This window comes from Microcaecilia unicolor, chromosome 9, assembly GCF_901765095.1.
Source record: "Microcaecilia unicolor chromosome 9, aMicUni1.1, whole genome shotgun sequence".
NCBI classification, from domain to species: domain Eukaryota; kingdom Metazoa; phylum Chordata; class Amphibia; order Gymnophiona; family Siphonopidae; genus Microcaecilia; species Microcaecilia unicolor.
Window position 1 is genome coordinate 122,165,291 of NC_044039.1, and position 27,878 is coordinate 122,193,168.

At 41.4% G+C, this 27,878-nt stretch overlaps 1 protein-coding gene across 6 annotated transcripts in view; it reads left to right on the top strand.

Annotated features, from left to right (window-relative positions):
• GPHN (gephyrin) overlaps positions 1–27,878 on the top strand; it is a 907,672-nt gene that overhangs the window by 649,233 nt on the left and 230,561 nt on the right. For 3 of the 6 annotated variants that reach the window (XM_030213888.1, XM_030213889.1, XM_030213890.1), the window contains one exon: positions 24,342–24,413. The exons of the other annotated variants lie outside the window; for them this stretch is intronic. In XM_030213888.1, coding sequence (XP_030069748.1) covers positions 24,342–24,413 — 72 coding nt within the window. The remainder of the gene's footprint in view (positions 1–24,341; positions 24,414–27,878) is intronic. 6 annotated transcript variants of the gene reach the window in all.

A 27,878-nucleotide genomic window follows, 5' to 3' on the forward strand; every position in this document is an offset into this window, starting at 1 on the left:
TTACACGCAGTTGCGAGGCACTGCACCACCAATCCAAAGATTTTTTTTTTTTAAATGCCGGGTGGCAGAGAGAAGAGGGCTGTCAAGGGAGCTGAGGGTAGGCAGGTGGGGACTGGATCGTTGGGGGGGGGGGGCTCAGATGGCAGAAGGGGGCTGGGGTCTAAGAAGGGGGCAGGAGGGAGAATGGGACCATGCCTGGGGCAGGTGAGAGAATGGGGCTGGGGCTGAAAAGGAGGGCAGGTGAGAGAATGGGGCTGGAGATGAAATGGGGGTCCCTAATGCAAGGCAGGAGGATGAAGGGGACTGGAACTGGGGGCTGAAAAGGAGGGTAGTTGGGATAAGGAAACTGGGGGCTGAAAAGGGGCAGGGGCTGAAACTGGGGGGGGGGCTGAAAGGTGGACAGGGAGAAAGTGGCTGGGGCTGAAGCTCGGGACTGGTGGGATAGTGGGGCTGGAACTGGGGCTGAAAAGGGGGGGGCAGGTGGGAGATGTGGGCTGGGGCTGGAACTAGGGGCAGGTGGGATAATGGGGCTGGAACTGGGGGCCAAAAAGAGGGAGCAGATCCTGGATGGAAGGGGGAGAAAGAGGGAGGCCAGACCCTGGATGGATGGATGGGAGAGGGAGGGCAAATGGTGGATTGAAGGGGCAGAGAGAAAGGGCAGACAGTGGGTGGAAGGGAGAGAAAGGGCAAACAGTGGATGGAAGGGGGGGAGAGAGAGGGCAGATGGTGGATGAAAGGGGCAGAGATAGAGAGCAGATGCTAGATGGAAGGGAGAGAGAGGGCAGACAGTGGATGGAGGGGACAGAAGAGAGAGGGCAGACACTGGATGGCAGGGAGAGAGCGAAGACAGATGTTGGATGGAAAGGAGACAGTGAAAAGAAGATGAGGAAAGCAGAAACCAGAGACAACAAACTGTAAATAAAATATATTTTTTGTATTAGATGCAGAGAAGGCATTCGACAGAGTCCACTGGGGGTATCTAGATAAAGTGTTACAGCGAGTGGGGATTCGGCATTTCTATAGGTCCTGGATCCTGGCTCTTTATTCGGCCCCGCAAGCCTGTGTGAGAATTAATGGGGGAAACTCAGGGGCCTTTAGGCTGGGAAGAGGAACTAGACAGGGGTGTCCTCTGTCTCCCTTGTTGTTTGGCAATGGAGCCATTGGCGGCGGCAATACGCGAGAATGAGGATATCTCTGGAATACGGGTAAGGGCCCAGGAACATAAGATTGCATTATTCACTGACGATGTTCTCCTGTACATGACAAAGCCATTGGTATCCCTCCCCAATCTGATGAGGGAAATCGAGGGGTATTCTAGGATTTCAGGTTACAAGCTCAATGCCAGTAAATCGATTGGTATGACTGTTGGCCTTCTGCCGAGGGTATCGGATGCATTGAAGACATCCTTTGCTTTTAAGTGGGCAGAAATGGGATTAAGGTATCTGGGGGTGCAAATTCCAAAACATTTGCCCGAGCTGTTTGAAGATAACTACCCGGGACTTAAAAAAGAAATATTAAGAGACTTGGACCGCTGGATGTCTATGGGACTGTCCTGGTTAGGGCGCATTGCCACAATAAAAATGAACGTGTTGCCACATTTACTGTACCTATTTCAAGTAATTCCTATGCATGTGTCCAGGGCTTTTTTGTCCAGTCTTCAAGATAGCATAAATAGGTTCATTTGGAACCAGAAAAGACCGAGGCTCCCCAGAGCACTCCTTTATAAGAGTAGAAAGAAGGGGAGACTGGGAGTCCCTAACCTCTTTTGGTATTATTGTGCTACGCAGGCACGGGCGGCGGTGGAGTGGTTTAGATCAGATGAGCATAAACTCTGGGTCCATTTGGAGCAATCCCTGGTCGGTTCCCATAAGTTAGGACATCTAATGTGGATGCCGGCTCGGCATAGAGGTCAGGTAGACAAATTCCCACCTACAGTACAGGCTACATTCTATTACTGGGACCATATGTTTGGTGAGCACCAGCCCTGTACCTCTGGCCTTGCACCGATAGCGGACAACCCTGGGTTCCCCCCGGGGGTGGAGGACACGATTTTTCATAGATGGGCTAAAAATGGATTAGACGTGGGGACAGCTGCATCTAGGAAGCAAAGTGTCACCCTTTGAGAACCTGGTTGAAGACTATAGACTTAGGTCGGAGGACCGTTATGCATCTTTACAGACCCTACACTACTTACAGGGGCCCACTTATGTAGGATGTATGAAGAGGGACGCACACCCCCTGGAGGTTATATGTGTGGACTTTCAGACCACACGCGGATTGATATCTTCTCTTTATGCCCACCTGTCAGACTGCCACAGACCCTCCCTTATACATAGGAGGAGGTGGGAACAGGAGTTGAATTTTACTTTGCCAGATGAGGCCTGGGTGCAGCTTGAGGGTAGCTTACTGAAATCTGCAAGATCGGTGGCTTTACAGGAGAACACATTAAAGGTTTTCTACAGGTGGTACCTCATGCCTGTAAGGCTGCACCACATGTACCCATCAGTGATGAAATCATGTTGGAGGCAGTGTGGGGAAGTGGGAACTATGGGTCATATATGGTGCTCCTGCCGTAAGGCACAAGCGTACTGGAGGGGGGTTCAGTCTAGGCTCCAAAAATGGATAGGAAGGCCTGTGCAGTGGCATCCCCTGGTCTTTGTGCTAGGAAAGCGGCCTGCGGGACTAAGGTTGAGTCATTGGTTGCTGGTGCGGGGAGCTCTGCAGGCCGCCCGGACTAACCTGGCAAGGCACTGGAAGGCCTCGAGGGTTCCCTCGCTGACAGATTGGATCACGAAAGTCAGATATATATGTGAGATGGAGAGATTGACGGCTGTGAAAAGAAGAATGTTGCCCAAATGGGAGAAAGTGTGGCTGCCTTTTCTGAATGCAAGTTCGGGATAGTAGATGTTTGGTCTGAGACGGGAGGGAGGGGAGGTAGGGTTTTGTTGGGGGGAGTTTATTGGGGAGGTAGTAGGGGGGGTAGGCATGGAGGAGGGGAGGGCAATAAAAAATTGGCATAAAAATATGAAGTACATATTGTGGTTATGGTGGGACCAATGACATCATAGGTACCCTTTCATTACTATTCATACTGGAGTTTGGCTCACTTGGAATATGATGTTATGAGCCGTGTTAATTGTGTTCCGTATTATGTTCTTAACGCTCAATAAAGACTTCTATAAATTTAAAATATATATATATATTTTTCTTTTTTGCTTTAGGATAAAGCTTTAGGATAAAGCTTAGCCTAGATTGGGTGGTAGAGCTGGTGGTTGGGAGGCGGGGCTAGTGCTGGGCAGACTTATACGGTCTGTGCCGGGGCTGGTGGTCGGGAGGCGGGACTAGTGCTGGGCAGACTTATACGGTCTGTGCCGGGGCTGGTGGTTGGGCGGCGGGGATAGTGCTGGGCAGACTTATACGGTCTGTGCCAGAGCTGGTGGTGGGAGGCGGGACTGGTAGTTGGGAGGCGGGGATAATGCTGGGCAGACTTATAGGGTCTGTGCCAGAGCTGGTGGTGGGAGGCGGGACTGGTAGTTGGGAGGCGAGGATAGTGCTGGGCAGACTTATATGGTCTGTGCCAGAGCTGGTGGTTGGGAGGCGGGGTTGGTGGTTGGGAGGCGGGGCTAGTGCTGGGCAGACTTATACGGTCTGTGCCGGGGCTGGTGGTCGGGAGGCGGGACTAGTGCTGGGCAGACTTATACGGTCTGTGCCGGGGCTGTTGGTTGGGCGGTGGGAATAGTGCTGGGCAGACTTATACGGTCTGTGCCAGAGCTGGTGGTGGGAGGCGGGACTGGTAGTTGGGAGGCGGGGATAATGCTGGGCAGACTTATAGGGTCTGTGCCAGAGCTGGTGGTGGGAGGCGAGGATAGTGCTGGGCAGACTTATATGGTCTGTGCCAGAGCTGGTGGTTGGGAGGCGGGGTTGGTGGTTGGGAGGCGGGGCTAGTGCTGGGCAGACTTATACGGTCTGTGCCGGGGCTGGTGGTTGGGCGGTGGGAATAGTGCTGGGCAGACTTATACGGTCTGTGCCAGAGCTGGTGGTGGGAGGCGGGACTGGTAGTTGGGAGGCGGGGATAATGCTGGGCAGACTTATAGGGTCTGTGCCAGAGCTGGTGGTGGGAGGCGAGGATAGTGCTGGGCAGACTTATATGGTCTGTGCCAGAGCTGGTGGTTGGGAGGCGGGGTTGGTGGTTGGGAGGCGGGGATAGGGCTGGCCAGACTTACAAGGTCTGTGCACTGAAGAGGACAATACAAATAAAAAAGTAGCACATATGAATTTATCTTCTTGGGCAGACTGGATGGACCGTGCAGGTCTTTTTCTGCCGTCATCTACTATGTTTACTATGTTTAGTATTGTAACTGTGTTAATAAATGTTTATAAATAGAACATGGAAGTAAGGTAATCTTTTTATTGGACTAATTTTATGCCAGACTTGTGAGTTCTTGTACCAAGTAGAGCGCTGCTGAGCCCGGTACTCGGACCAGGTTGTGCTTGGCGGCTGGACAACCCCGGGTTTCACTTGCCCTGACAGCCATTCCCCAGAGGTTGAGCCCCTAGGTGCAGGCGGCCTGCAGGACTTACGAGGCAGGGCTAGAAGTGGGGTGGTGAACGTATCGGGCAGGCAGCAGGCAAGAGAGTAATCCAGGTACAGGCAATGTCAATAGGCAGGCAGCAGGCCAAGAGAGTAATCCAGGTACAGGCAAAATCAATAGACAGGCAGCAGGCAAGAGAGATTAATCCAGGTACGGACAAAGTAGAAAAGAAGCAAACAGAGCAAAGTAAACACCTACCAAAGTAGAAGCTGAAGCATTGAGGCAGGGAAGGGTTCCACAGAAATAGTTCTGGCATCAGGCATTCACTGGAAACAGTTGAGAAGGAGAATAAGGGAAGCAGCCAAGCATCCAATAGGGAATGAGCAGAGGAGGCAATGGAGAGCCCATAGGTTAAGGGCTGAGAGATGGACAACCAGGACACCAGTCACGGGGAGCCAATCCCCATCGAGCAAGGAGGCGGGGCAGAGATGCTGTTAAAGGGAACCCCAGCTCTACACCGACGGAGGGAGCGCCATTACCAGCGAGGTGGGCGTGACATTTTAATACATTTTGACTAACTTTCAGAGAACAAAACCCCCTTCCTCAGGTCAGGATAGGATACTGTAACAGCACTATACTGTATTGACCTGAGGAAGGAGGTGTTAGTCCAATAAAATGGTATTTTAATTTCTATATTTGTTTTATTTCTATTTGTTAATTTGAAAAGTGCTGATTGGTATTTGTTTTTTCAAATTTACATCTGCTGTCTTTATATTTTGCACAGTACTAGCGGACATTTTCTGTTTCTGTGGTGTTGCATTGTATGCAGAGTCTGGCATCTTGGGGGGGTTCAGTTTAATTTTTGTCTAAATAGAAAATGGGCCGGAAAACGGATGTGTGGCAAAATAGAAACCAGCACGGGTCTATTTTCAGCCTGAGACCATACCATCACCCATTGACTTTGCGGTAAGTCTCATGCGCTACCCGGGTGGTAGGCCTGCAGTACGCGCCTACTGCCATTTATTGCTGGGTAAGTGCCACATAGTAGAAAAAGAAAATATTGTCTACTGCGTGTTTTTGACACACGCCAAATTCAGAATTACTGCCCAGGGCATGCAGAAGTTGGGCATTCTGATTTGGCGCACGCTGGATGTGCGTAGGGCCTTATGCACCTTTGTAAAAGGGCCCCTGAGTGAAGTGGAGCATGTAGACGTGAATCGCTTGTTTACTGTTTCCAAAAATATTAGGACTAGGGGACATACAATGAAGCTACAAAGTAGTAAATTTAAAATAAACTGGAGAAAATATTTCTTCACTCAACGTGTAATTCATTGCCAGAGAATGTGGTAAAAGCAATTAGTTTAGCAGGGTTTAAAAAAGGTTTGGATAACTTCCTAAAAGAAGGTTCATAAACCTTTATTAAGATAGACTTGGGAAAATCCACTGCTAATCTCTAGGATAAGCAGCATAAAATCTGTTTTACTATTCTGGGATCTTGCCAGGTACTTGTGACCTGGGTTGGCCACTGTTGAAAACAGGATGCTGGGCTTGATGGACCTTCAGTCTGTTCTAGTATGGCAATGCTTATGTTCTTATGTTCAGTACAGCTTTGCGCTAACATTCTATAATGGCTTAGATGCACCCTTAAGCTGTGGTGCCTAAAATAAAGCATTAATTTATAGAATTGCTGCCAATGGCATTTATACAGTACCCTCATTCTTGGAGACTTCAGTCTACACATCAAAACCCCGGATAACACCACAGCTGCCTTCTTGGACGTGATGACAGCACTAGGATTTACACAGGTGATCAACCCACGAAAAGGGTCTCATACTAGACCTGGTATTCTACAAAGGGGTGGATATCCCAGAATTCTGGGATAACAGTATTGAAATAACACCCCTATCGTGGTCAGACCATTTTCTAATTAAATTCTCTTTAAGTGACCACCTAAAACAAATGGCACCTCTCAGAGTTTGGAAGGAGATAGAGACAAAAAAAAAAACTGACCACTGAGAATTTCCTAGAGGCCCTGGACTATTCACATGTGGATGAAAAGACAACAACAGTGTCAGAACAAGTTGACATCTGGAATACATACTAAGCTAAGAACTTAGAGAAAACTGCACCATAAAAAGGTCTTATGCCCCACTCACAAACACTCACCTTGGTTTTCTCCAGAACTTTGGATCCTTAAACGCGAAGGACGAAACTGGAAAGGGGATGGCGTAAATTTTGCCTGGATGAAGACAGACTAAACTGTAGGAAGCACATGGCAAAGTACCACCAAGCCTTAACAGCAACCAAAAAACAGTATTTCTCTCTATACATTGCACAGGCTACCAAGTCAACCAAGCAGTTGTTCAGAATAGTAAACAGCCTACTGCAGCTCCCACAACAGAACCAGCCTGCCCAGTCTAAACAACTGCAGTGATTTTGCTGCATACTTTGCCAACAAAATTAAAAGTCTCCGCCAAGATTCACAGGCAATCCCACCCAATCCCCAACCAGTCAACCAGGGGTGCACAAACTGCCCCCCCCCCCCCCCCCCCCCGACAGAGACAGATGGGACACTTTTAACCCAATGACAGAGGAGAGCCTTGACAAAATCCTAAGAGACCTTCGACCAACTACCTGCTCCCTTGATCCCTGCCCATCAAAGATAGTGCAGCAGGCAAGTATGGGCCTTATAGAAGGTGCCACAAAAATTATGAACACCTCTCTTTCTAATGGGCAGCTACCAACAGCATGAAAAAGGGCAGTGGTCCCACCCTCTTCTGAAGAAAAACAACCTTGACCAGGACAAACTTGAAAGTTACAGGCCGGTATCCAACATCCCGTTTCTAGGGAAACTCATAGAACAAACGTCTGTGTTCAACTTAATGACTGGTTAGAAAAGAGAAATTGGCTAGATCCATGTCAATCTGGATTCAGACCTGGGCATGGTACAGAAATGGTCCTTGTATCGCTACTAGATGATCTTCACAGAAACCGAGACAAGGGATTTGCCTCGATGTTAGTACTGCTTGACTTCTCAGCAGCTTTTGACACTGTGGATCATGATACCTTGCTAGCACGACTGACAGAAACAGGTATCAATGGAACAGTACTTGCTTGGTTCAGATCTTACCTATCAGACAGGCAATCATCCATAATGTTTGGCAGCAACTCATCACCACCATGGACACTGACCTGCGGGGTATCACAAGGACCGATACTGTCACCTATTCTGTTCAATATCTACCTCAAACCACTAGCTGATTCAGTCAATGGACACTCAGTTCTACATCTCTGCAGATGATGTGCAGCTACTCATACCCATTGAACCTGACTTACCTACAGCCTTGAATAAACTGATTACCTGTTTAACATCAATTCAAAAATGGGCTAAACACAACAAACTTTGCCTGAACCCAAGTAAAACCGAGCTTCTCTGTATCCCTAACACAAGTGGATACATACCTGACATCAAAATCCCTTTTGGGAAGTATGCTTCTACTATTTGTGACAGCTATGCTGCCTCTCTCCTTACATCGAGAAGGTAAATCTTATCCCAGTTGTACATGCCATAATAACATCGACTGGATTACTGCAATGCACTATACAATGGTCTGACTACAAAGGGCCTGCACCAGCTCCAGTTGATTCAGAATGCAGCAGCAAGACACATAGTCTTGGTGACCATATCACACCATTTTTGCAAAAACTTCATTGGCTACCATTACAATACAGGGCTAAATTTAACACTCTATGTCTGATCTTCAAGGCCCTGAAAGGAAATGGCCCTGAGTACCTGAAAAATAGGATGATCCTCCACACACCGCCAAGGACACTAAGGTCCTCCCAAGGACTTTCACTAACCACACTCTCTCCTAAAGACATTACACGATGTGATACCCGCAAGTGAGCCTTCTCTGGAGTAGCCCCCACACTCTGGAATGCACTGCCTGAAAGGCTGTGCTTAACACAAGACTATCTCTACTGCAGGAAGCAGGGGAAAGGTTGGCTTTTCAACTAGGCCTTTAATGGAAGAAGTAACTAACATGTTAGTTTCTCACACACACAAGGAGTGGCTCAGGCTGCATATACTGCAGCAGGACATGTTTATCCAGTCCTACCCTATCTGAGATAATATTTAACCATTTCTCTGACCTCCTGTGCAACTTTCTTTAAATCAATCACCTTACTTTCTAACTCTTCCTATTTTCTTACCTATCTATATGTTACATCTTTGCTTTACAATTCACTGTCAATTATAATGTTCTATTACGTATTGTGTTAACATTGTAAATAGTATACCATGCCATACTTTGTATTGTTTTTGAATATTTTTACTGCTATAATTGCCTATTGCTCATGTTTGTTCTATTCTTACTATACAGCACTTTGAGTGAATTCCTTCAAAAAGGCGGTAAATAAATCCAAATAAATAATAAATAAATTTTACCAGATGGGTCAATCTAAAGGTTGGAATGCTAGCCATTTATATATTTATTTAGTTTGATTGTTTTCTCTATACACATTCAGCGTGGTTTTCAAATAAAAACACTCAATACAGAACATAATGGGGGCAGTTCTATAACTTAGCGGCTCTAGTTAGGTGCACCAATGCTGTGCGCTTTGCACCAATTCTATAATGGCATCTGTGCGCCAAGATGCCATTATAGAATACTTATCAATACCCAGCTCCAATCACTCCTTATCACTATCTTTTATATAGCACTTAAAGGGTTCTGAGTATTGGATCCATCAGATAGTCATGTCACCACCATTCAGGCTGAATATGTAAGCCAGGTATTTCGTTATGGTGGGCATGTATTCGTCATTGATCCTTATTTTTCAACATTTTAACTTTTCACTTTCAACTAGCAAATTTCAACTTTTAACTTCAATATTCAGTCTTATAGCTTCTAGTGTACTTAGCTTAGTTGAAAGTGAAAACTAGCTTAGTGCTAGTTGAAAGTGAAAAGTTAAAATGTTGAAAAATAAGGATCAGTGGCGAATACATGCCCACCTGAATGGTGGTGACATGACTATCTGATGGATTCAATACTCAGAACCCTTTAAGTGCTATATAAAGGATAGTGATAAGGAGTGATTGGAGCTGGGTATTGATAAGGATTAATTAATGATAAACCCCCTCCACTAAGGTTGAAACGATGCTGTTTAAAGTGGACAATTATAGAATACTAGCATAAACCTAAGTTGGCATGCCTAAATGTAGGCATGTGGCAAACACAGAAGAAAGCGGACCTCCGCAATGGAAAAAACCAAGAAAAGAACACAGCGAAGGTGACAAGATGGATGACGCCAAACAAACTACTGGACTCAGAAAAAAGTTCACAGCAAGAGTTTATTCTTAAAAAACTGGACTCGACACGAGTCGTGTTTCGGCCGTTCAGGCCTGCCTCAGGAGTCCCTAAAATGATATACAATAAATTATATTAACTCAAAGCAATAATAAAAACGGATACATAAACACTTGATGAGGACCAAATATGAATCAAAAACAGTGACAGAATTAAACCAGACACTGTTTTTGATTCATCTTGTTGCAAAATCTATGGTCCTCATCAAATGTTTATGATACTTATTGAATGGAAGAGACGTTTAAGATAATTTTAAAATACAATTTATTGTATTAGTAATATCATTCTTTAATACATTTTTTAATGTTGTTTCCATGTTTTACAAATCGGTACACACATCTTTTTAGGGTATTTGGTGTGTCTGTTATAATTATAATTATTTTTGAGATTATGCTTTTATTCATTTTTGAGATTATGCTTTTAGACTATTTGTAATGTATCCGTTTTATTTATTTATTTTTTTATTATTGCTTTGAGTTAATATAATTTATTGTATATCAGTCCAGTTTTTTAAGAATAAACTCTTGCTGTTAACTTTTTTCTGAGTCCAGTAGAAGTTTGTTTGGCGTCATCCATCTTGTCACCTTCGCTGTGTACTTTTCTTAAATGTAGGCATGACCATTTACGTCAGGTCAGTGGTATGCATAAATGGACACACCTAAGTGTGTCATGCAAAGCAAGTTACTTATGTATGCAATTTATAGAATACTATACTTTGTAGACACGGTCATTCTGCTCCTGTGCTCTGCTTGCATGTTTGCTCCCCTTGCAGTTAAACGCTATAACACTTTGGTGCAACCTTAGAGAATAGCACCTAGTGCATTTATTTGCAAGCTGCCAATTTTGGCGCCTCTAACAAGCCTAATTGTTACATACGTGTAGGCACCAAGTTGAAGAATTGCCCTTAAAATGACAAACATCTTCATATCACAATGAAAACAGTATCAATAAATACATCAGTACTTATATATCTATATGAAATTACACAATCCAGCAGTTCTCAAACCAACAGGAGTTTACTTCGTAAAGCCATTCGGATTAAGGCGTAAGCAAGCTAGGCATGTGCCTAGGCCTAAACGTTTAGAGGAGCCCTGTCAGATGTACTTAGGATTCAGGAGGCTAGGATTTTTTCAGGATTCTAAAAATTTGTAAACTACCTGACTCAAAGCCTGAAGGATGGAGTGGAGGAGTGGCCTGAGAATCTAGGGAACTCGGTTTGATTCCCACTGCTGCTCCTTTTGACCCTGGGCAGTCATTTTACCCGACACGGCCGTGTTTTGGCCCGAAGGCCTGCCTCAGGGGTCCTGATCTATCTTTGATGTTGTAAAGTATGGCTTGATGACCAGATAAATTGTTGTGAGGATCTAGTGCTGAAGTTCTTCAGAAATCTATTATTCGGATGCGCTGCAAAAAATAGCTGTGTAGTCGGCCATTGTACATGATGCAACTATGGCCGGTCATCAAGCCATACTTTACAACATCAAAGATTGATCAGGACCCCTGAGGCAGGCCTTCGGGCTGAAACATGGCCGTGTCGGGTCGTCATTACCCTTTACAATAAAGTATCTTTTATACTCCTTGGACTTACCTCACTGGTTTGTTTTTGCTTCTCACGGTTTCGTGAGGTTCCTCTCCTCCTCTTGTTGTTTTGTTCAGTCACTTAACCCTCCATTGCTCCAGGTACAAACTATCTTAGATTGTGAGCCCACTAGGAACAGTGAAAGTACCTGCATATAATGTGTATAGTGCTGCATACATATAGTAGTACTATAGAAATTATAAGTTGTAGTGATAGTAGTAGTGGCTAACTAATTAAGTTGGTCCCAGTCTCTTGATTCTACTTTCTTTTGTCTTCTCTTACTCTTGCCAGGGTTTGCTGTCCATTTGTCATTTTCTCTCTCCTTTTTCTTTGTTTTCTTCAATTTATTTTTCTGCTTCTGTGTCCAGATTTAATTCATTCTTGCTATCCAGTCTTTAATTTTCCTCTTTTTACTTCATCTACCTGTGACTTTTTATCTTTTCACCCGTGTTCTCCCCATTCCCCTTCCTCTTATTCTCCAGTTTTTCACTATCTTCTCCCCCTTTCCATCCAGCAGCTCCCCTCTTTCTCTTCCTAACTTTCCATCCAGTGTCATTCCTCTTTCTCTCCCCATCCTTCCATCCAGTGTCTTCCCTCTTTCTCTCCCCATCCTTCCTTCCACCCGTCTACCCTCTCCTGATCCTTCTATACAGTGTCGCTCTCTCCCCTTCCTTTTATCCATTGTCTTTTTACCCTTTTCCATTCAGCGTGTCCCCTCTCCCCCATCCTTCCAGTCTTCCCCTTTCTTTCTGTATCCTTCCACCCAGCTTCTCCCCTTTTTCTCTCCCTAACCGTCCATCCAACATCTACTGTCTTAATGCTTCCATCCAGTGTTGCTCTCTCCCCTTCTATCCAGTGTCTGTCTGTCTCTCTCTCTCTCTCCCCCCTTAACCATTCATCATGTCCCTTCTCTCCCTATCCTTCTAGTGTCTCCTGTTTTTCTCCCTACCCTTCCATCCTGCATCTTCCCTCTTTCTGCTCCCATCATCCAGCATTTCCCCTCTTTCTCCATCTGTCCAGGCAGGGTTTCCCCCCTTTCTCCCCATCCTCCTCCCCAGCTGCTTTTCTCTCTCCAGCCTTTTTCCATGTTCCCTCTTTCTTTCCCCATCTTTCCACTCATCTCTTTCTCTGTACCACTCTTCCATCCAGCGTCTCCACGCTACTATTATTTTCCTCTCCCTCCTGCTTCTCGCCCCCCTTCCCTTGGTATCTATTTCCTGGCCACTGCTGCTTCTTCCAAATGAACAGCAGCGGCCGCAACAAAACAACAACAACAAAAAAACAACTGCGATGCCACAGCAGCCTTAAGTTATGCGCTGTCAGCTCTGCTGGTCCTCTGCCCCTGCTGACGTCAACTTCTCGTTCCAGGAGCAGAGGACCAGCAGAACCGATAGCACATGCCTGAAGGCTCTGCGGCCCTGCATTTGCTTCTTTTGTTGTTTTGTCGCTTCTGCTGCTCTTCAGAAGAAGAAGCAGCAGCGGTGGTGCTAGTATGGGAAAAAACAATCCCCTGACCCAGTGTCTCAGAGTAAAACTTTCCTGCTTTTGCGGGAGTGCGGGAGATGATCTGCCAAAGCGGAAGTCTACTTGGCAGGTCTGTGTTCCTCCCTTCCGATTCAGAGACTGTGGTAGGATCCAACCAATGAGAAGGCTTCTAGTCACAGGAAGGAATGTCTTGGGTGGCGGGGAGAAGTAAAATGGTTGAAAAGGAGCTGAATTGGGGAAGTGTGAAGGGTCTGCTGCAGGCTAAGAAAGAACTGGCAGCAAATGTTAAGAATGTTACATGATGTTGTGTAGATCTGGCATGGGTTAGGAGGGGCACTAACTGAAAGAGTACATAAGCAGCAGGACAGCACTAGAAAAGAGAGTTAGAGAGTGCATGCACAAGTGTATGTTTCTGTGCCTCTGGTAGGGACAGTCTTAAATATATAGAACTTACCTTTGAAAATTTTAGCTGAAATGGAGACATCCACTGATACAAATGTACCTGTATGCATACTAAGTGAAGGGAAATTTTCAGCCCAGGGAATTTATTCTGCTAGCTATTAAACTACCTGGCAAATTCCTTTGAACACTGTCCTAACACCAAGTCCTTTCAGAAGTGTCAAAGAAAGCTAAATATTTTTATTCTTCCATTAGTGAACCTTTTTTCACATATAAAACTTTGGAAATGTATACCTCTTAAATGCCCTTAAATCTCACCTTTTGGGCCAGTCCACTGTTGTCATCTCCAACTTTGTACCAAAGGCAATGAGAGTAAAAATGATTTGTCCAGCTTCCTGTTTTCAGCCCACTGCTGGAGAGCTGCCAAGTTACCCAGTTCCAGGAGGGAGACATTTTGGGCATTCTTGTGTTTGAACGTACATCCCAATTCAGTGTGATATGTGTAGTCCCTGATACCACCAATTAAAATCAGCACTTCAGGTCCTATAATGTACCAGGATACAGTTGCAAGAAATTCAGGACTGGCTCAGAATTTCCCTCCTGGAACTGGGTAACTTGGCAGCTCCCCAGCTCTAACCATTAAGCCACTCCATTTGAAGCACAGGCTTGCCTAGTCTCCATGTTCACTCACAAGCTATTACTGCCACCATGCCCATAGCTAGGCTTTGCATTTTTCCCTTCTATTTCTGGAGAGGTGAAGGCACTCATTTTCAAAACAAACAAAAAAAAAAAGTCCAAAAAAAATCATCATAAGGTGGCAGAAGGATGTTTTTCTCTCAAAAATGTCCAAATTGCAGTTTTTGACACCCCGATTTTAGACATTTTGCTCCACAGTTCATCCAGATTTCAAGGAGGCGTGTTTTGGATGGGACATGGGTGGCACCAAAAGATAGACATATTTCTACAGTAACGGAACAAAATGAAAACATTTAGGGCCAGAATTACGGCATTTTTGGCTAGACCTGTTTTAATCACAGCTAAATGACCAAAAGATGCCCTAAATGGCCAAATGACCAGTGGAGAGATTATGGCAAAATACCCCTTACTCCCCCAGTGGTCACTGATCTCTTTCCATTGTTCAGCAGACTGACACATAAAAGATTACAGTAGTATAGAATATTAGTCACAAGAGTATGTACAGTAGTACACGGAGCAGACACAGTCAAAAAAGGTTTCAGCTGCTTAAAGAATACATTCCACTCAACAGCTGAAACTTAAGGCACAAAAGATGCCCCTCTATCCAGTAAAATGCCAAAATCCTTAGTCAACTCCTGTTGGGACACCACAACATCCTCATCATAAGTATCCCTGTTCAACTGATTCCAGTCAGCATTCCCAAATGTCAACACCTCAGTCTTATTTGCACCTTACCGACCCAACATAAATGCCTGCAACACAACAAAACCAAGGCTCGAAATAAACATAAAATAATTCTTCCTCTCTTCGAAACTATAGCTCGCAATGGACATAAAATAACTCTTCATCTCTACGATTCCCTAACGCGTCTGTTCACATACGAATCTTACTCTACATGTCATTACCTTGTATTTGTTTCATACCGGAATTGGTGAATGCCTTTATGGTTATATGTAAGCCATATTGAGCCTGCAAATAGGTGGGAAAATGTGGGATACAAATATAACAAATTAATTAATAACTAACAGACTATATACTAAACCACAGGTAGTTAACCATGTCAAATCTTTAATTCATTGTGGATGAACATATGATTAATAATATTAGTGTCTCAATGTTATTTTTTTTTGTGTATGTGTATGAACGTCCATTGCTGCTGTTACTAGCAAATTAGGCATCATTGTGAAATTTGTACATTTAAGAATAAAGCAATGTGTTTGTGAAGCAGATAGTGTTTTGCATATATAAAATGCTATGCATATAATTTAAAATGGGTCTGGCATTAAAATTTTCTTGTTGGGCAGCATGAATTTTAATGGCACTGTGTGCTATATCTGGGGGCATAAAACATTGGCCAATAGAGGATTAGCAGAAGAAAAGCCCTAATCAACCAAGATAATCGGTTCTATAAACTAATGGATTTTTTAAATTGATGTCAAACTCCCTTAGTGTTTTAGTTGCTATTCTAAACAGGAATCACCTTGATAAGTTTCATATGGATGAAAAATCATTTACAAGATTTGTGTGTCTGGTTATTTTGGTTCAGTCTTGGCACACCTAAACAGTGGCATCTTAACCTTTCTTTATTTTAACACATTTATGGGGCAATTCTATACCTGGGTACCTCCATTTAGGTGTGGTAGGTGCCTATTCTATATCAGAACCTAGGTTCCATTATAGAATACAAGCATAACCCAGTATCGGCACACCTAACATTTAGGCACCAACAGTTAACCAGCTGTAGAGCAGGTATAAGTGTGGGCGCCTAAATGCAGTATATTCTGTAAGTTACCAGTATAAGTGGACGCCCCACCTAAGTCCCACTCATTCTCCACACCTTAATATGTGCTATGTAAGTAGAGAAGGTATGTTCAGAACAGTGCACAGGTGCCCTACTAGCACTTACTTGGGGACGTGCACATATAAATATGTAAATGCTAGCATTATAAACATTTGCATGCATAATGCACATATGAATCTAGGTTATAGAATTGCCCTTTTAATGGAGAACATTTAGAGGTGTGGAATCCTATCTGGTTGCAGGATAGAATTACAGAATTTTTGCTTAGTTTGCTGGAGAATATTGACATTGTTATTAATGTATGCTGAGTTTCTAATTTCTATTTGCTACAAAATTAAGATGTTGATGTTTAATTTGTTTTTCAGTCTCTTTGTTATGGTTTGGTCAGTGAGAAACTAAAGAGAATCGAGACCCAGCAGCAACAAAATTTTAGACATTCAAGTTTCAAAGCATATTCTGGCAACCAAGTCGTTGAATTTTTGTATCTGTTGAGTATGTTGTCTGCACTGGATCTCTAATCTGTTTAGCTTCCTAATAGATCTTTGGGCATTCCACTAAGCTCCATTTGTAAACCAGCAGTGCCAGATTCATTATTTTGATTTATTCTTGAGAACTGAGATATGTTAGGATTTCTTGCCAAATATATCCTGCCCAATAAAAGCCAATCGAGTTACACCTCTCATCTCTCTGATAGATACAGAAGAAAAAATACCAAGAGCCCTGTCATATTTTTATGGAAGTCAAGAACTTTCAGGTGTCCAAATTTAGGAGTATTTTCCTTTGTGAATTGAAATATTAAAAAGATCCCTATGGTAAAAAGTAACAATAGTGGGAAGTCATGAACTTTCTCTTCTTCATCCTTTAAATGTTTCAACATAGTAATTTTGGGAGTATCTTTGATGGGATTAGCTCATCCCTTGAACAACGCCCTGTAACTTTATGCACAGTCATTGAAAATAAGAACTAGAAATCAGAAAGCTTTTAATTTTTAGGTTTTTTTGAGGGGATGGGAAATATGGTTAAAGAAGATAGATAAAATCAAGTCTCCATGCCTTATAAAGTCTTGCTGCTTATTCATTTTGCTTATCTGCTTAGTTTATTCCTTATTTGTATAATAATCCTTCACATGAAATAAATTACCTGTTTGTGCATACATAGAAGATAAAATCTCAAACATGTTGAAAGACACTTAGTTGGAGGACCTGTATGAATCATCTAGGTGTGAGCCCAGATATTTTTATTCTTACAGGGAAAAAAAAAACATTATACACAATATCTCAAAATCCCCTGAATCTACCCCACTCTCCAGTTCATTAATCTTAGTCCTAGTTTTCAAAATTATAGTTGAAAACTGAACAAAGACAGTATTAGAAAATTCTAAAAAAAAGAAACCAGGCAAGGAGAATGATGCATGACTTAGTGGAACACCATTTTCAAATAAAGCAAACAGCCCTAATTTCCTATTCTAAAGGCAAGACAGGAAAGCAGGAGTATAGCCTCTGCAGAAACAGCAAGCCAAACAATAGCAGCAGAAATGCTCCAAGGAAAGAGGAACAGTTAATTGGTACACAAAATTGTTTACTGAAGAATGACCCGACTTGGTCAAGTTTCAGCAACCACCTGCATCAGGGCTCATCAGATTCTTCAAAAAAAACTTCATGGAGCCATGTAAACTGAAAAACAGATGCCAGAAATAATGGGAAACTCTATATCGAGCACTGTTGACTATGATAGCGTTGCACACACATTTGAGTAGAGCTTCTGCAGCCTTCACTTCTGTGGTGGAGGCATAGTGTGCCCTATGCCTTTACCATAGAAGTATAAACTGCAGAAGCACTGCTCGAATGTGTGTGCAGCACTATCATAGTTAACAGTGCTCGATATAGAGTTTCCCATTATTTCTAGGACGTGTTTTTCAGTTTACATGGCTCCTTGATGTTTTTTATTTTTTTTTTTTTTTTTGAAGAATCTGATGACCCCTGATGCATGCAGGCGGTTGCCAAAACTTGGCCAAGATGGGTTATTCTTCAGTAAATAATTTTGTGTACCAATTAGCTGTTTCTCCTTCCATGGACCACTTCTGCTGCTATTGTTTGGCTTGATATTCTAAAGGCAATCAGTGCAGCTAAAAACCAGTCATTTGTTGTCTTGCATGTATTGCTAACTGATGTGTGGAAACTTTTTTGCGTTCACTTTTTTCCTTTATTCTTCTGTCTTTTTTACCCATCACCCTTGTTGTAGCAAATTAGACGGCCGGATGAAAACAAAGGAGTTTCTAGTAGAGTCGGATCCCTCAAAGTAAATATGTTTTAAAACATTTTTTGCAAGATTTCTCCATAGCCTAAACTTTTTGAGGCTTTTCCCTTTTTCCTATCCCTTCTTTTCCCCTTTCTTCCCCAACCACGTCACCATTCTTCACCATTCCATTTTCAGTTCAACACTTTATCAGCCGTAGAGCCATCTTATTCTTCTTTTGTTTCAGTCCACATGTAGGACAGTAAGCTGCAGGCAAGCTGCCAAATGACTAGACTTGAATGTCACAACTGAAAAGAGATAGTGACAGTCTCCTTAAGGTATCTTATAATTTGAGGCTCCAGATTAAACCTTTCCTCTGATTGATGTCACCTACTGTGCTCCAAATGCCTGCTGCACAGGGAACTGCATGATTAATAATTTTCAGAGTGCAGTTTCATTTTCTCCTGGGTAATCAAACCATTATTTTAGAGTGCAAGCCATTTGCAACTCTTTTCCACACAAAGACTGGTTGTAGGGACTGAGTTAAATTTATAATCATTTGAATTTAAAAAAGCAAGGAGATTTATAACAATATATATATATATATATATATATATAAAACAAACACATGATTAATATATGAATTAAAATCTGTTTTTGGCTGAATGGCTCAAGTTAAACAATGTGATATTCTGTTCCAGTCTTAGAAATCCACAGATATGTCAGGTTTTTAGGATACATATTTTGTATATATACGGATACTTGTATTCAAATTATACCCCATGAAGCATATGGCATTCATTAGCAATAGCTTGGCTAACATGCAGTTGCAACCCCTAAGAACTGGATTCAATATGAATAGAATACAGACTATATCTATCTAAATTACTAGTGCAGTTATTAAGGAGGTAATTCTGTAACTGGGCACTTGATTTTAGGCGTCCCACAAAAGGAGTCTATTCTGTGAAGGAACCTATGTGCCTTGGTTCCATTATAAAATATTAGCATAACCCAGTATCAATTAGCGTAAGTGGTAGGCCTGCCTATGTTCCATCCATGCTCCTCCCCTCTGTATACCCCCCTTACAAATACATACTATGTAAATTAAGTGGGTATTTGAAGAATAGTACCTAGGCAGCATACTGGCATACACATGTGTATTTGCTAGTATTGTACACATTTATTTGTGAAAATGTGAGTGCCTGGGTTATAGAATTGCCCTGTATATGCAGTTAAGAGATAATGGGTACTGATTCCCATTTCAGTCCAATGTACACATTACAGAAAAGATTGCACAGCAAAGAGCCTGTGTTCATACTTAACATACCTTGTCTAAAGACTGAGGTTCATTACTCTCATGGCATGCACAAAGTTAACCCACCTGGAAAGATAGCCACAAAACAAAATTTAAGGGTCAATGCACAGTGTTACATTCAAGCATCTGCACTGTACTTAAAACTTACACATATTGCCACAAATGTAGGTTTGCCCCGATCTGAGATGTATATAATTTACCATAAACTCTTATAAAATATGCATTTCAGAGGGAAATAAACTAAGCAGTTTGCTGATAATTTGTTAAGTTTCAATATCAAGAACTTTAGTTTCACTGAACCTATTTCCCAGACAATCGTAATTTTTCTCAAAATTTATTTTTTGAAGTGTTGCCACTCAAGATACAGTAGCTCTGCAGGCATACAGTTTCATGAGCAAAATGTAAGACTGGCCTTGGCTTCTTCATGTCTACCCCAGTATGCTCTGGCAGTCAGAGTATGGTGACTGACTGTAAATGTAGGGACAGACTGAGCATATTTTAGTTTTACCTCCAATGTGTTCCTGGAGTTCCCATTTCATAAGAAGTAGAGTCAATTATAGTCCCTTTTTAATTTTGGAAAGGTATCTTAATTAAACTAATGCTTTACAACTGAAACAAAAACAATAAACTAGGAAACATTTCCCAGTTGGTGCAATATGCCAGCAAACAGTAGTTACCTTCATTTTTAAACATGGTTTTAGAATAAACAACTGAACTTCCTACCCATACCCATCTCCCTTGGCTCATTGAAGTCTTGCCTCTCACTCATTACACCAGAATGCTGAAGCTAAGAACCAGTATAATTTAGTCTTTTTTAACAGTGAAATAAAAGAAACCCAAAACCTGGAATAGTGGAATGTTTTCATTGGGCTAGAGCTAAAATGAGCAGCTAGCTTTCAAGTCTAATAGCAACTTTTACCAATGTCTAGTCTGCTGCATGGGCTATAAGCAACTCATGAGCAGGTTAAGTGAATGCAAAGGGAGACCCAAAGGCAATGGAAAATTGGAGCTTTTTGGAATCTTCCGCTGTGTGAGTCCACGGAGTTCTAAGGTGAATACTAAATGAAAATGTGAAGTTGCTTGTCTCTTGGCTTCTTCAGACTATATCTGAATGCAATACATTAAGGTCATGTTACTAAAGAAATCCCAGGAAACTTTGCAGTGCTGAAGAAGAAGAAGATAACATTAATTTTGGGGATTACATGATAAAAGCAATTTGTACTAGTTATGAGTTAGAGCGCTTGTTTTGTGTAGCTGAAATTTTTTAACTGTTGCATGTTTTTGTTTTGGGGTTTTTTTTGTTTTGTTTTTTGTACCACTCTATATGCCACTAGAGTGGTGCAAAAAAAAAAACATATGTAAAGCAGGTGTCTCTAGTGCAGCCTGGAAAGGGGTCAAAGTAAGGTGCAGTTAGTCACAGAAGCATTGGCATATGGGCTGTACTTTGTAAAATATGCGCTGGTGACAGAAGTTTCTAGTTACACCACTGCTGGGGTATGTATAATGTAATGACCAAATGTTTGTGAATCCCAATCGCTAAACAACTTAAATAATACCATTTAAATAGTTAACCTTAAAAGAGGATCAGAAAGCTAGTGAAAAAAATATGGTGCTTGCTTTGTTTTCTTCTTAGCTTATTTATTTATTTTATTTATCAACATTTCAAAACAAAAACTCAAGCAAAATCACACTTGATGCAGCAGTCTAGTTAATCACAATCAAAGGCAACCAACAGTTGCATAGATCACAGGAAATCAAACAATAACCTAGGCCCAGAAATTCAAGGGTACTGAGAAAGAAAATACAGGGAATATCACATAGAAATAAATAGCATGAGAAATAGAAAGAAGAGGCTTTTGTATAGTTTTAAAATAAATTTTTCCCCTGAAAGTGCACACATTACATTTTCATGCTCCCACTGGCACAGCTGAATGCAGCTAGAAACAAACTCTATGTTGATGTACTGCTTTAAAGCAGCAATACTGATAAAATATGTGTTGGGTTAGTTAGTTGACAGTTAAATAAAATCATTAAGCTCACCCATTTTGGGCTGGTCCAAGGGCTCAGGTGGCAAAAGCTATGTGCTGCTATCCAGTAGGTCCCCAGTTCAGTCCCCAAGATAGGTCTTCCACTCCCTAGGTTAACTGAGATTGAGAATGCAGCAGTGGTAGCATTCACAGCCCGGAGGACAATTGAGTCATGGTCATTGCTTAACAGTGATATCCACTGATTACAGGATTGCAGAAGGAGCCCTATTGAATAACTCCTGACCCAGAACTGTTGTTGCAGTGGCCAAACTAGCTATTTGGAGGCAGGAGGGTGAATCTCTTCATAAAGATGGATAAAAAGTCCTAATACATAAATATAAATAGGAGGAGATCCAGAGTAGTTGCAAATGAAGGCTTATAGTGCTAAATGCGCCCCTTGTGATGAACGAGCTGAAATTACAAAGGAGCAAAAGGAAACTGCCAGGTCAAAATATCTACCCATTGCATTTTAGTTTATGTTCAATTCCTGAGGATATATTTGCATTTGACATTTTTGAAGGCCTCTCCTGCTTAGCCTTTCTCTTAAAGATTATAGAAATCTCAGGATAGTCCTGTGTTGAGCTATATCAGTGCTCCAAGGAGGCATTATATTGATTTACATAAAACATAAAAAAAACACATACAACCAGCTGAGAATAGTTCATAGAAAATGAGGGTATGTTGCCATCATTAAATATGCACACGCTTTATTCCAAAGTACTGTACAAAAAGGAGAAAATCCAATGAGGAAGCAACAATGCCAAGATAAATCAATATTTTTGAAGAATGTGATTATTACTGTAATTTTATAGTGTTAGAAGAAAGTTCCTGTTGTTAATCCCATTCTTATGACATGCCAGTGGCTCAAAAAGCCTATGTATTTATTTATTGAGAGTTTACCACCTTAACTGACAGGCAGGGCAAGGCTGTTTACAGGCTAAAAACACAAATACAGAAAAGAGCTACAGTAGGAAAGAATGCATTCACACAGACAACAGGAAAAGCAAGAGTTGTTATACCAAGTGTTGCAGGAGATACACCAATAATCCTGACCAAACCAATCAGATTATATCATAGGACTCCTTAAAGAGCCAGGTCTTAACTGCAATTTTAACATCTTTTAGAGACAATTCACTATGTATGTCTAGGAGCGCTATAGAAATAAGTAATAATAGTAGGCCTTTCTTTTGGGTCAGCAGTATTGCTATATACTAACATAACAGAGACTTGGGTTTCATCATGGTACCCGGCTGCCCGGGGTGGGCATTCTGTAGACATAACTTGCAGCCCATTCCCTGGAATGCCAAAATGAAAGGAGTCTGCCAGCCCTCAAAAGTGCCATTCACCAGCTAAATCAAGTAGAAACGTCTGTTAGATAGTGGGGCAAAATGGTGTGCTTCCTCTTGCTTCCTTTGCAAAGTCATTTATGTCTCTTCATGGACTGGGCATGAAAAGGTACAGTAAAGTGTGCTTCATGGTGACAGGGGCTGTATGAAGTGTATCTTTGTATGTGCCTGTCTTTTTGTTGGTACCTGTTTATATGTGTTTGCCTTTATGTCTGTTCATATTAACGGACAGACTGACAGTCGAACAGATGGAGCCTAGCCAGTAGGTGCTATCACTTGGGCAAAACTCGCTCTAAAATTAGGGAAAGCCCCAGAACATCTGTTCACAAAGATTCACAACCCCATAGCAATAGCTGGAACAACTTCTGTTTGAGCTGAAAGTCCAAGAGCATAAGAGGAGGTTATACGCTAAAATAAAGTTTGAAAGAAAAAATAGGAAGCAAAGAGAATAGCTAGAAAATACAGTCTGTTTGTTCATTTAAATATTTTGCATTCTTTCACTTGATTTCCTTTTAGTGCTTCTGAAACACTAATGTTTTTTTTCTCCCTGTTTGCACTCTGCCCTCTCCTCATCTCTCCTGCCTCTCTGTCTGTTTCAGGACAAAACCATCCTCTCAGTTCCCTAATACAGCTTAGACTGCAGCTGTTTTTTGATAATGTTATTTCACTGAACTCAAGGGAAAAGGGATAATTATACACCTATTCTAAGTGAAGAATTAAACCGTTAGTATGATTTTAGTGTAGATGCTGCTCCTTCTGTATCCATAACATATAGCATTCCTCACTGTCCTTCAGTGAGCTGAAATTTGTAATCATTTGCTTTTTATAATGCTTTCAAAGGATGGGAGGGCTGTCCATTTTTGCAGTGTTGAAAAAGAAGAGGGGATTTAATTGCCTTTATTTTTATAGAGTAGACACAGTTCACTGCAGTTTGAAAACTTGAGACAGTAAGGCCAGATATTCCATTTGGAGATGATTTAAATGTGTATAATTACCTCTTCTTATAGTATTAAAAATTATAGATTCATTCCCTTCCTCTCACCTCTTCCATTGTCCAACTAATGAACATACATTTAAGCCTTGTATTTTAAAAAATTCTACTGGGACATCAAAGTGATGGTTTGAACAATTGGAATCAATTGATTTGTCTTTGCTATGATTGTCCATCAGATGCCAATGACTGCATAATAAGAACAAAACATAAGATGATATCCCTCTAAACTCTGAATCTTTGGCAGGAAAATGTTAAGCTATTACTGTGTTTAGAAAAGGTCAATTGTACTTGTTTATCAGTGCTGAGGAGGAGAAACAAATCCCATGCACTTTTCCTTTATAAGAAAAATATGTTGCTTTTCAATTTGATACTTTTTTATTGGCATGTGTAATTGTGTGTTTGTTCAAGAAAAGAAAAGAATTTGATGTTTTCAAATGTTTGCCAATGGCAGTGAGCAATGTGTAATGATATGACTTTTTAAAAAGCAAACAAAAAAATTTTACAAATTTGCAAAAAAGGTTGCCTTTTTTTTTTTCAATTCATTTTCTGATGTTTACATGTAGCTCCATCGAAAGCTGGAGGAGCTCAGAGATCATCTAGAAGGAAATGTGAAAGGATGCTCTCTCCGAGTAAATGTACGATTTCACTCGGTGATTTATATTATTATTACTATTTTTTTTATTTTTTTGCTGGCTGGTAACACCAAATCTGATTGGTTTGTCCTTTCATCCCCATTTCTCCTTTCTCTCTCTCTTTTTCTCTCTCTGTTTCTTTCTTTAGTAGCTGGGGTTTCATTCTGATGCTGGCATAGGTTCCTAATGTAAACTAATGCTGTTTATGAAATTAAACCTTAACTTACTTCAATTGGTCCGTTCCCCTCTCCCAAAAAAAAGGGTTTGACTGATTTACCAAAATTAATAAACTCATGTGGGCTGAAGAAGAACAAAAATAATCCCTTTCCAAAATCAAATGTTAAGTTAGAAGCATCCCAAGTGCAAAACTTGTTATAGTCATGTCAGGTTAAGTAAATTAATCATTTGAGATGCAAATAATAATGGGAATGTTTATTTCATTTGATCTACTGAATTAAATAGTTAAAAATCACATTACAAACATAAACATACTGGCTGAACTTGGGCTAGTGTGAGAACTTTAAAACTTTTCAAAGCAGACTGGCCCAGTCATTCAGTAGGAATACTGCTCGCCATCATATGGAAAGACTTCATTTTAATCCCCAGCTACAGGTGTGGTTTTCATTCAAGGGTTAACACCTACTGGCCAATGCCGGGCTCATGATTATAGAAATCTAGAAGAAGTCTTGGTGCACAGTCCCTAGCACTAGATCTGCAATTACCAGACTAGGTACATTCAAGGGGATATTAAATAGGGAGGAGGGGGCAATGAGGGAGAATAGGTAACTGTAAAAGAAAGCTCATAGAGCCAGGGTATCAGCCTTCCTTTTTATTTTCTTTCTTCCTGAGAGAGACTTTTGAAATTAATGAACTAAGCATATATGTTACCTGGAGTGGAGGAGTAGCCTAGTGGTTAGTTCAGCGGACTTTGATCCTGGGGACCTGGGTTTGATTCCCACTGCAGCTCCTTGTGACTCTGGGTAAGTCACTTAACCCTCCATTGCCCCAGGTACAAATAAGTACCTGTATATGATATGTAAACTGCTTTGAATGTAGTTGCAAAAACCACAGAAAGGCAGTATATCAAGTCCCATTTCCCTTTCCCCTTATGGTAGAAATATATACACACTTATTTACTTTTACCCTGAAGTCATGAATATTCAAGCTGCATGCATATTGCAAGGGATATGGGCAAAAGCTTTGGATATAACAGAACCACCAGATCTCAAATTTTCGTACAGCAACAGAATCTCCAAATATAAAATTCTAATTGGCGATTAATAAAATTGCATGATTTATAAATTCAGATCACCACAACCCTTGAAGTCAGCCTCTGTAAGTGATAGCAAGTTTCGTTCATATAAGGCTGTATTCTATAAATGGCATTCAAAAATGGGTGAATCAACCACCAAAGTGGAGGAACAGAAAACATTACGAAAGTAGGGAGGCAGTCAAGGGAGTAGTGTACACAAATGACACTTCCAGGGAGTTGAAGAACGTCATGCAAAGGATTTATTCATCAACAAACGCTAATCGACACTACATGGGGCCGTGTTTTGGAACTAAAAGATACTTTCAATATTACAATTTAAATTTATGAAGCAATTATTTGTAAGGAACAGGCGAAGAGCGGGAACAGAATCAGGCTGTTCAAAAAAAACAGACCAAGGATGTTCAACGTAGATATAAAATTTATTAAAGGATGAGTCATCCTTTAATAAATTTTATATCTACGTTGAATGTTCTTGGTCTGTTTTTTTGAAGAGCCTGATTTTGTTGCCACTCTTCGCCTGTTCCTGTGACTTTTCATGGGACGTTGTTGTTTCCACCGCCTGTGGTTTGTTCAAAATCATTTGTAAAACATACACATGGATAAAAATAAGTTATAAAATCAATTTGGCACAAATAGCAAATTGATTGTAAAAAGACCATAAAAATCTAAAATCATAAAACAAGGCATGGGGTAAAGACGAAAATAGGAGCAGATACATGAAAACAGAGAAACAATGTATAAACTTAGGACTTCTTTTACTAAACAGCGGTAAGCACAATGCAGGCTTACCATTCGCTATACAGAAAGTAAGGCGGTACTTCCCACCCCTAGTGCGCCATCATTTTCAGCGGTACAAAAATTTATTTTTGTAGTGCCAGAGCGTACCTGGCGGTAATCGGTTATCACTGGGTTAATGAGGGAGCCCTTACCGCCAACTCAATGGGTGGCAGTAAGGGCTCCCCCCCCCCCCCCCCCAAATGGCTGCACGGCAATTGCTTTACTTGCCGCCTGGCCATTTCCTGTAGTAAAGTGAGACTTCCCTTTTACCAGCTGCGGTAAAATGGGGCCTTGGCGCACATGTAAAACAACGTGCCAACAGCAGTACTGGCCTCCTTTTTTCACAGCTTGGTAACAAGGGCCCATAAAGAGGAAACCAATATATTGTAGAAAAGCTCATTTGTAGGTCTGCCTGTTATACAGTAGGTACAAATATATTCAATTAAATACATAGACTCAAGGATGTTATAAGTTCTAAAAGCAAGTGGTGACATGCTAGTATAAGATTTGAAGAAGCGGTGCAAAAAAGATATCCTTTAGAACAGTACTGAGGTGCTGAAAATAAAGGGTGTAAACATGCTTCTAAACAACATATTATTCAGAAGCGAGTATAATATATTTTAAACTGTTTTATTAGAGTACCACTTTATTTTAAAAAATAAGGGGGGTATTTGAGACAGATGAAAAGAGGTGTAAACAAAAAAAGGCATCAGTAAAGAGGGGAAAAAGTGCATTCAAAGAAAACAACAGAGGCTAAAATGTAAAACAAGAATAAAGAACACCTGTAATGTAAAAGGAAACTCTGTAGACACACTGGTTAAAGAACCTGTAAATGGAGGAGAATCACAATAAATAAATGTGTCGAGTCGATTAGCGTTTGTTGATGTATAAATCCTTTCCGTGACATTCTTTGACTCCCTCAAAGTTTGTTGGAAGTGTCATTTGTCTACACTACTCCCTTGACTGCCAAAAGACTGGTGCTAAACGCGATTCACCCTTAGAATCACACTTAGCACCAATTCCCATGACCTAATGTTGAGCGCAAGACTTACACCTGCTGAAACCTGATGTAAATGCTGGTGCCCAAGGTGGGTGTGCTGACTCATTATTCTGTAACAACGCACACAATGTTTTGGAACACCCCGACACACTCATGCCCCTCTAATGTCCACACCCCCTTTAGAGTTCCTCACTATGGGATTTGGGCACCAAGCATTCAAAGAATAGAATGCAGTCAGAGGCATACGCAAATCATAATTAATACCAATTAATTTGGTTGTTACCAGCCTATTGCTCGTTAATGACTCGTTAGCCAATTAAGTTGCATGCACACCTTGGGATGGTGCCATATTTAGAATTGAGGGATAGTACTTTTTAACCAAACAAGATCTACTTTTTTGTGGCCTGCACATAGACAT